Genomic DNA, 9,758 nt, shown 5'->3' with positions numbered 1-9,758 from the left:
TATTTTATTTGTCCTGACTTTACTATCTCCATCTTCATTGTAGCACAATATGAAAATATATGAAGACCTGATGTTTCTTACAGCCGTTTGTATTTCTGAGCAGTGGTGTTCCCTTCTCCTCTGGTCTAACATCTCATTTGAACCTGTGATGGGTTAGCTGCCCTCCAAGAACCAGCCTCAGTTCAAATTCCTGAGCGCACTGGTGCTGACTTCCAGGCACCGCTCTGTGGGGTCTTTTTCCATGGGGGATGCTCTGCCATAGCCTTCTTTCTCCCCCACCGCCACAGCCTGAGCCACGAGGTGGGGCAGTGGGGCTCTGACTATGCTGCCAGAGCACTGTACAGCCAAATGCCTCAAGTGCTCTGCAAATATCTGCAAACTTTCGCTTTAGAGGTGATAATATAACATGAGAAATTAAGATCACGGGTATTTTATAAATCGGTAAACTAAGGACATGAAGGCTAAGTCACTTTCCAAGGGCCATGAATATGCAGAGCCAGAAATAACAATAAAATAAATTATGCTTAATAAAGTCTATGAAATAGAATTGCATCAAGTAGATTTTACTTCTCCCACTACTCAGTAGTCTTTAACAAATCCTTAACTGGCATAAATTACAGTGACCTTCCTGAAACCATTGAAGCTTTCCCAGTTTCCAGAAGGAGGAAACTGGCCTGTTCATTTTCTGATTCGCCTTTTCTCTCCTTGACAAAGGAAACAAATCCCAAAAGTTTTTCATGCGTGGGATCCCTGAGGATATGGTATTAAGCTTGGCTGGTACTGAAATTTGGAGTAGGGCAACTGCCTGCTTTACAAGATTTCGGGCAAAAACTGTTGGTTTTAACAAACATACCTTGGTGGGTTTTTTTACTTGAGTCTACTGTTGAGATAGGAAAATGCAGGTAGCCCAACCTCCCTTTCTACACTTCCCTCATGCAATTGGTAAGGTCTCAGAGATGCCAACAATACATGGAATGGCTGAGCACCATTTCATCTGAAATGATGTAGCCGTCCCCTCTTGTTGCTCACCTTTATCATGTGCAGCGTGTGAAATATCTAATGGGTAAGCAGCAACTTGAAGAGCCCTTAGCAGCCGCTGAGCTGTACAATCGAGCCAGAGTCAGATCAGATGTACAAAGAGCCTGCGAGCAGAGTTACATGACAATAAACTTGGTATGAGAGAAGACCGAGCAAAACAAAACAGATGGTAAAGGCATGATTTGCTTGCTGTTAGTGATGCCTCTGTAACATCACAGGCTATCTCTAAGCTATATTTTCCACTGCATTGCCGGCTTGCAAAACTTTTAATGGAACAAGTTTTTCTGGCAGAAGAACACTGATTTTTATCTTTAATGAGCAGCCTCTCTATCATTTCGCTTCAGGAAACAGCTTCCTGGTTGTAAACTGCTTGAGAGTGCTGACAGCCAGTCAACTTCAAAAGCAGCCAGGAGAAACTTTCTTGCTAACTTTGGGAAGGAATTAAAAAATGCTGAAAGGTGCAGATGATGTTGTTATGGAGCAGGAGGACTCTGCTTCCCAACATGGAGAAATGACAAATTGGGATATCAATGACATCAAACTTCCCCAGGTATGTGTCTGTGTCTTAGAAATTTATCCAGTTCTGACCAGTCTTCTCCACTTCGCTGATCTTAAATGCTGTCTCAGTCGTCTATGCCTCATTGACTTTATTCTCTTTGCCACCTTGAGGTATGGGACAGTGTTTTGCTGAAAAGCTAGAAAATATCGAGCAAAATATTGAAGTTTCCGTGCATTTTTCTTAAACATATTATTGAAACATATTATATATGTTTCCTTAAACATATATTGAATGCTGATAGACGAAAAATAGTGATACTGCAGATGCGTTGCCTTTCTAGTCCACTGGTGGATAAGGTGCAGAGAAAGCAGGGGAAAAAATTATCTCCTGCTGTGGCTGCTCAGTTAGAGATGTCCAGGACTTGCTTTTTGCCCTGGATAGTGCTTTATGAGAAGTGAGCACAGCACCCACGACTGCCTTGCAACTCTGGGTGCTCAGCCTCGCTGCAGATCGGGCTCCAGGCAAGCGGGCTGGCTTTCTGCACAGAGGCAACACTCCTTTCACGAGCACCTCGGAAAAGCTTGCTTCATGTGGGCAGAGATTTGCTGAGAGGCAGAATGGTGGGTGATCTTTCCCTTCCTCAGTCCTTTTCTAGTCCTCTTATCTAAAAATCTCATCCATGCTCTCCACTGAAAGCCCACAGCACCCTACGCCCCAATGTCATCTCCCTGTCCCTCACCTTAGCATATTTGTGACAGATTTCTCCTGCTGGGGTCCTTCACCGTCCAGCTCTTTCATCTCCCAACCCTGTCTTCTTACCTGATTCCAGGCTCTTCCCTACTATGTCACTGCTGTTTGCCCAAAGCCTCCATGTCCTAGGCTGCCTCCTCCCCTGCCTTCCACCCCAAGGTCACCTTCACCTGCATTTCAGCCTGGAGGCTTCCTCCACACCCTTCCCTATCCTATCCGATGGCTCCTGGGGGAGCACAGGAGTTTTTCTCTTCTCAGTTGATGTTCTTGCTGCTGTAATGGCCCTTGGTAGTTGGGATCAGCAATTTCAAAGAAATTCCTACTGAGTTTTTGTACCCCTACAATGACCTTTTCCCTCAGTGGGTATGTTAGGTGCTTTACAGCTTACTGCATTTTACTGTGTTAACTGTACCCGCTGAGGTGATGTGTGGTTGGTCCTTTGCCTTTTCTTTGATTGAGTTTTATTTTTATCGTTCCTTACAGTGTTGTCTTTGGGACTTTTTTTCCTTAGTCCATAGCAGCAAAAAAAAAAACCACCTGACCAAGATGTTATTTGTTTTGGACTTCAGAAAAATCACCGTGGAAGTCTTTCATGGCACTTAGGCCAAAATGAACTGAAGTCCAGAACTAAAAACCTACAAATGTGGGCATAGTCTCAGTCTCATTCAGTATTTGCCCTTTTTCCAGCAAGCTGAGCCAGATCAAGCCAAATGATTCAGTGTAACGCTGCTGTGAATAGCCTGAAAGGCAAAGCAGGATCTCTGCCATGAAAGCTAACAGAAGTTAGTCAGGCGGTGACTGCTGCCTGCAAGGAAAGTATCTGCTATTTTACGTCAGGCACCCACCTTTGTCTCCCGGGGAGGTCCCGCACTGAGCTGGACCCATGGGTGAGTGAGAACAACCTCCTTGCCAGGCTTTCCTGATGCTTTGGGGCTCGCGGGGAGCCACAGGGAGCTGTGTTTTTTCTGCCTTTTCTCCACTGCTCCCTCCTGCCAACCAGCATCACCTGCTGGGGTGCTGGAGTCACCCAGGCTGGAGGACACCCAGCAGAGGACCAGGTCTGCTGGGCTCTTGCACAAGCTCTTCTCTTCCCCAGCCTAAAATGTGGCTTGCTTTGGTGTCTCCACAGGACATAAGACAGATAGACTGGTTTCAAGAGTGGCCAGATTCCTACGTAAAACATATCTATAGCTCAGAGGATAAAAATGCTCAGAGGCACCACAGCAGCTGGGCAATGAGAAACACCAACAACCACAACTCTCGCATCTTAAAAAAGTCCTGCCTTGGGGTGGTGGTCTGTGGCAACGACTGCTCAACCTTGGATGGGAGGAAGATCTACCTAAGACCAGCCATATGTGATAAAGCTAGGCAAAAACAACAGCGTGAGTATGAACGTGGCTGTTCATTACATCACAGTTCATAAGTGAACACAACATAAAAGAAATCCAAGTAGAGGATACCCTTTGGATTATCCAACCTTCCCGCTGCATTCCTTATATTCAAAGGCAACTCTTGATTTTGGAACAATGCATTTTACATTTCTTACTGTTGGGGAGAGGAGTTGTTTGCTTGTTTGTTTTCTTTTTTTTAATTTCATTTTTAATCTCTATTTCTGATGGTTAGAGCTTGATTCCCAGCCTTCTCAGGCCCATGAGTGAGGCTACTGAGAAAGCTGTACAGTGCAGGCAGCTTCCTGCTGTGCTGTTCCTGCTGACCCGAGTGTTGGCTTCATTATTGTATGGGCCCAAGAGTAACTCAGGAGGCAAGTCTTGCAGGGAAGAAGTTGCTCATAAACCATGATGCCTGGAAAATAGGCCTCATAGTCATGTCACCAGAGCAAGACAATGCAAATAGAGAATGTGAGCTGCACGCACATTTTTAACGAGACCATTCCAAACAATTGTTGATTGCTCAGTACAGCTAGCACATACTGATTTCTGGATCTTATGAACATTTTGGCTAAAGAAAGGTATTGCTCAAGCACTCACTGAGGTCAGAATGATGTCCTCTAGAAAAATCAGACAAGAACACATATGACATTCCAGACACTGCCAAGTTAAAAACGACTAAAACTGACGATAATAATAAATGATAAAATGATAATAAAGCTATAAGAGAAATATTTTTTGCCAGTTGTATTTAATAATGGAACAGAATAAAGGCAATGATCAGTTTGCTTATATTGATTTTTGCTTGCATTTGAAAGTTTTTTGCATAGTTTTTCTCAGTGTAGTTTCAGAGCCCCAAACCAGAAGTGGCAATCCACCACCAGTGAACCATTGTATCACATGGGATTCATCTGATCGGTGTTGTATAGAAAATATTTCCCACCATCTTTGCTCCAGGGAAATGCTGTCCAAACTGCAGTGGACCCCTGCGGCTCCTTTCCTGCCGAGGCCATGGTGGTTACCCAGTTACCAACTTCTGGAGGCATGAAGGCCAATTCATATTTTTTCAGGTTGGTATAAAATTACCTTACGTTATGCAAATTAAAGACTGCTTTTTAAGATTGATTAAGGACATTTTTTGTTCCAACAAATAAGGGTCATAGAATATGACAAGCTCAAATGACTGTAAGGAGAAAAATTTTCACAATGAGTGGGCAAGGTCCTAGGCAACCTGATCTAACGCTGAAGTTAGTCCTGCCTGAGCAGGAGGTTGAGCTAGACCCCCAAGGGTCCCTTCCAACCTAAATTAGCCTATGCTACTATGGCTTTACAGCATATTATATTTTTCATTTAGGCTGCCATGAAAACCTGTTGATTTTGAAGCACTTTCCCTCAGGTACTTAAGAACCAACGAATCCTCAAAAAGTTAGAAATGCCATGTTATTTCAACCTCTTCTCCAAGGCACCATGCATAAGCATGAGGCTGTCTTAGAACAGGAAATGGTTGTACCCAAGGGACTGTCTGTGGAAAATGCCATCTGTGCATTATATGTAACATATCTGGAAAATAGTGTATGCAAGCATTTAAATAATGGGCACTATTTCTGGAAGCTGTAGTCCTAGTTTAGTACCATAACCACTGAACTGTCTCCTGTTTTCCAGTCTTTCACTTATGTGCAGGTTAAATAAAATTAATTCTCTGTGGAAGGTAATGGAAATTAATGTTCTGATAAACATGTCTAAAGTGTGAGAAGAATGGAAATGACTGCAGGGACACTGTAGCCAGGCTGCAGAAGACCTTGTGGCTTCAACTGGGGCTCTAGTGTGGGGAGTCTTTTGTGCAGATAAACGTGGTGCACTGGTTTTTGATTTCAGAGAATTTCTACCCTATCACACTTCATCTGAGATATGTTTGTTACTTGAGCTCACATTAAATAAGTCTTATTAAATACAAAGTATTAAATCAGGCCATATGTGTGGTTTTGGCCTGTGCTACAAATTCTGCTCCTTTAAGATTAATAACAAGGTTGTTTCTAACTTTAACATATCATAATTCCTTTCTAAAGTCCAAAGGAGCTCATGACCATCCACGTCCAGAAACAAAATCAGAAGCAGAAGCAAGAAGATCAATCCAAAAAGCACAGACAGCTTTTTCTCCATCTTCTCCAAGATTGAAAAGAATCCAGGAGATTGAGGTAACTCTTATTATCAATCAGTGGAATTGTGGGGTCAGTGATCCATGGTTCAAGGCACGGTGGAGGCTATCTGGGCAGGAGCAGGCTTTACATCTCCGCATTCTGCCTCCCTGTGATCAGGCCAAGAAGGAGCAGGGCTGTCCTGAGCATCCTGCTTTGCTCAGCACTGTCATCCACTGCCAGCACCCCCAGTCTGGAGCCTCTTTGGGCCTGGTGGCAGCAGGGGATTACATCTATACTGGTAAACAAAGCAGGGCTGGAGGGCAGGCTGTCACATCACCATACACATGGTCCCTGCCATGATGGATTTGGCCAGTGCTAACTCGTGCTCACAAACAAAATGCCCTGGCACGGATCAGGAGGACAGCATGTGCCAGGGACCATTCCCTGGCAGGATTTTGGACAAGGGTGCATCAGGTTTGGATCCCTTCACTGTACACAGCTGGCTTTGAACCTACCTGTGCCCCTGAGCTGCCCCTGAGCGGGATTCGGCCACCTGCAGACCCTCGAGGGCTGTGAGGGCACCCTCAGGTGCAGGACGCACTGCCCCACCCTTGGAGAGACAGTGGAAGGTCATGTTTTCTCCACATGGACATGTGTCCCGAGGTCCTCCACTGACATGAAGAAGGTGCCGCAGAAAAGCTAAGGCACCCTCCACCTATGCTCGTCCCCACTGGGTTTTGCCAGGGTTGATAAGGGGAAGGTGCATCACCTCTGCGTGGTGTGCCCCGCTTGCTCCCTGGGTCTCCAGGAGGACTTTGAAGGCAGAAAAGTGCTTTGAAGGACTTACAGAAGCACTGACGTTAAAACATCAGCTCTGCTGGGTGTGGAAACACTTGTGAAAGCATCTACAGAGGTCCTGTGGATTGCCATGTGCCTGATGGAAGGAACCAGGTAGAGCAGTGAGGCTGTCTCCAGTGACCTTCCTTGCAAAGGCTGTGTTACACGCAACTGTACACCACCAGTCTTCACATGCAGTTTGTGTTTTGATGTGCTAGAGGTGGTGCATTGTCCGCAGCCTGGTGTTCAGGATAGTAATCAGTGCCCCTTCAGCTACAGACAAAAGGGATAATTGGGCTGGGTGGGGACAGACTTCTTAAATGGACACCATGGAGAAGCAGGGGGATCCAGGAGGCCAAGAAGTAGAGTAAAAGAGTGAACAGAGGAAGTTAAACCCATTCGAATGGAATATGAATTTAGGAGCTGCAGCTATTTCTACTGGAAATACTCAGGAGGACACTAAAAACCAGAGCTCAGGATTGACTCTCATGGAGACACACTGACTTGGGATGGGACAGTCAGAGAGTACAGGACAGACTGCTGGTGGCCTCTTGACACAAGCGCCTGGGAACACAAGCATAAGAAAAAGCAGCTGAGCCACTGTGTAAATCTCTAACAAATACAGAAACTACAATTTTTATATCACTGGTTTAATTCTGTCCCCATGAACACTAAAATGGTCCTCACCTAGGAAATGTTACTGAGCCACGTGGCTTTTTTTTTTGTACCTGAGCCTACTGGTCTTACTGAGGTCAAGGTCCGTCTAGACATGTCTTCGTCTTTCCCTTCCTACAACATCTTCCTGGTGTTTTCACTTTGAATTGTGTGGGAGTAGGAACAGACCAAAGATGTCATAAATATCTAATTGTAGAGCCTGCTCTTCAGCTGGTCTGACTCTGTGCAATGGGAGTGATACCATTTACCCTCAGCTGGCTTTCCAGTTCATGGCTCTCCGGCAGGTTTTTCTTGGGAATAACCCATCATATTTGTGTTCTGCCAAGACCGGCTGTGGTACAACTAACTCAGGAGTCTGATTTGACATGCAGAACCTGTGTTGCTGGATCTGCAAAAAGTCTTCTCAAAAGATTCAATTTTAATGTGCTCAATAAGACCAGGGAGGCGAACTTTAGAAAAATGTGTGAGTCCAAAATAGAGCAAGTGATACATAGGATGTTTTCTCCATGGTGTCAGTGGGTCTTTAGCTGAAGGTGGGCTGGGTCCTACATCAGGTTGTTGGAATTTCTTTTCATGGTGAGTGGAGAACAGCTGAAAGGAGCTTTGCTACTCTGGCAGTCAGCAAAATCACTATAATTAAATGGATGCAAAAGCAGAATTACAAAGAAGAGAGACCTGTAAGTACTCATCAGAAATGATAGCACAGAATAAGTGTTCTGAAAGGAATTAAAGTTTGCAAAATTATAATCCAAAAATTAGGTCAATTAAAGAAGTTGTGAAATATCCAGAACAAAAGACCCAGAAGAGTAATTCTTGTGTGCTGCTCCCTCCCTGAATGAAATTTCTGTTTGTGAGGTAAAAAAATGTAAAGATAGGAAAATTTATCAGTTAGAAATAGAAGTAGAGTCTTGAAAAGCTGAAGCATAATATTATTGTAGTGAAAAGATCACTTCACAATAATCAGTTTAAAAAAATAATACTTAGCTTTTCCAAACTCCATAGAAAAAAAATTAATTCTGTGGTGTCAAATGTATTAGCATAATTTCATTTTCAGGTGCTTCTTCAGTATATGCTGGCAGCGGACCCCGAGGGCTGTGAATGCAAGATCTAACAATTCTTTCAGTGTAAAACATGCTTTGAGCAAAAACTGGTGAAACAAACCCAGACCCGTGATCCAGGAGCCCTGTTTCGTTTGCCCCTAAAGCCCACTGGCACTACCCTACAAGGCTCTGCTACGGCATCTGCTTCGTTACTTGTATTAATTGAATGCATTCGTGAGGGTCTCATACAGGATGGGTTTTATTTCATGCTGCTAGACTACACCTTGTTTTACTAAACCATGCCTTACTTTCCCAAGTCTCTGACAGGTGCAATGCCAACGTGGGAGGCTTTGCCTTTGCTTCTTTCCAAGCCGGACGCTTACATGCTACCTGCTAATTTCGGGGGACATTTAAGCAAAAGCTCCCAGGAACCGACACTGGGCAGCTGCTCTGGGCGGCCGCCATACCCAAGGGCAGCTGGAGAGGACAGGGGCTCCGGAGAGGCGCCGACCTGGAGCAGGAGCCCGGCCCTCGGGAGGACCCACAGTGCTGGGAGGCCTTGCAGCGGCCCTGCTGTCCCCACGGCCAACCCGCCCTGCGCAGCCCCTTCCCCCCAGCACTGCGCCGACCCTGGTACCCAGCACACCCCGCCTGTGACAAAGGGTGGCCATGACCCCTTCAGGCCTAACGCTGGCCCTTTGGGGGATGAATCCTGTGAGGAGAAATCCCCGCTGGCCTACAGCGGCAGCTGCCTCCCTCCGCCGCCCTACCCTGTGCCTCAGGGAGGCCGCTGCCCCACGGCGAGCGGGGCACAACACCAGTGCCAGCTCTTGGCGCCTCTGAGGGGAAGCGAAGGAGACGGGCGTGAGGGAGGGCGACGTCTCAACTACTGCAACGATGACATGTTTTTTAACCTGTACCTGTTACGGTGACCGGGTTTTAATGTCCTCTCTCCCCCCTCCTCTGGCAATGGGCCTAATTTTCCATCCCTTTTGCAACATGGATGTGAAAGTGCTACCACGCCAATTCCCTCTTTAGCTCCTCTTGCAGGCCTCAGGAGGGGCTTTCATACCTGAAGACTTGTCTTTGTTCTTTTTTTTTTTTAACTGTTATATTTTCCCCCACTATTTTATTGATCTAATAAAAGGTATCAGCTCTTCTTACAGAATACCTCACTGCCATTCTGGTTTGGTAGCATTTCAATCCCTCTCTATACTCATTTTTTTCAAGCCTGTGGGACTGTGGAAGGTGCAGATGGATGACCTCAAGGACCACAACTGTCATGTGTGACCTTCTGCACTCTTCCAGCTTCTTCAGGCAGTGATCTAAGTCCCTCCACTGCACCAGCCCTGCGAAGGAATTGTATAGAATCATCACAGAACGGTGTTGCTTG

General features: G+C 45.6%; 1 protein-coding gene across 1 annotated transcript; it reads left to right on the top strand.

Annotated features, from left to right (window-relative positions):
* The first annotated feature begins 1,486 nt into the window (after window positions 1-1,486).
* GCM1 (glial cells missing transcription factor 1) lies at window positions 1,487-9,297 on the top strand. The gene is made up of 6 exons (XM_076335440.1): window positions 1,487-1,588; window positions 3,417-3,669; window positions 4,633-4,745; window positions 5,742-5,870; window positions 8,683-8,940; window positions 9,007-9,297. The coding sequence occupies exons 1-6, from the start codon at window positions 1,487-1,489 to the stop codon at window positions 9,295-9,297; spliced, it is 1,146 nt and encodes a 381-aa protein (XP_076191555.1).
* Window positions 9,298-9,758: the final 461 nt, after the last annotated feature.

Source organism: Aptenodytes patagonicus, chromosome 3, assembly GCF_965638725.1.
Source record: "Aptenodytes patagonicus chromosome 3, bAptPat1.pri.cur, whole genome shotgun sequence".
Classification (NCBI taxonomy): Eukaryota; Metazoa; Chordata; class Aves; order Sphenisciformes; family Spheniscidae; genus Aptenodytes; species Aptenodytes patagonicus.
This window is presented reverse-complemented; position numbering and strand designations above follow the sequence as displayed.

Excerpts from the sequence above, each read along its gene's own strand:
- GCM1 (XM_076335440.1), top strand. The coding sequence starts at position 1,487 with ATGCTGAAAGGTGCAGATGATGTTGTTATGGAGCAGGAGGACTCTGCT. Across the intron at positions 4,746-5,741 it reads GCCAATTCATATTTTTTCAG|TCCAAAGGAGCTCATGACCA; the intron begins GTTGGTATAAAA and ends TCCTTTCTAAAG. Across the intron at positions 8,941-9,006 it reads GGCCTTGCAGCGGCCCTGCT|CACACCCCGCCTGTGACAAA; the intron begins GTCCCCACGGCC and ends CCTGGTACCCAG.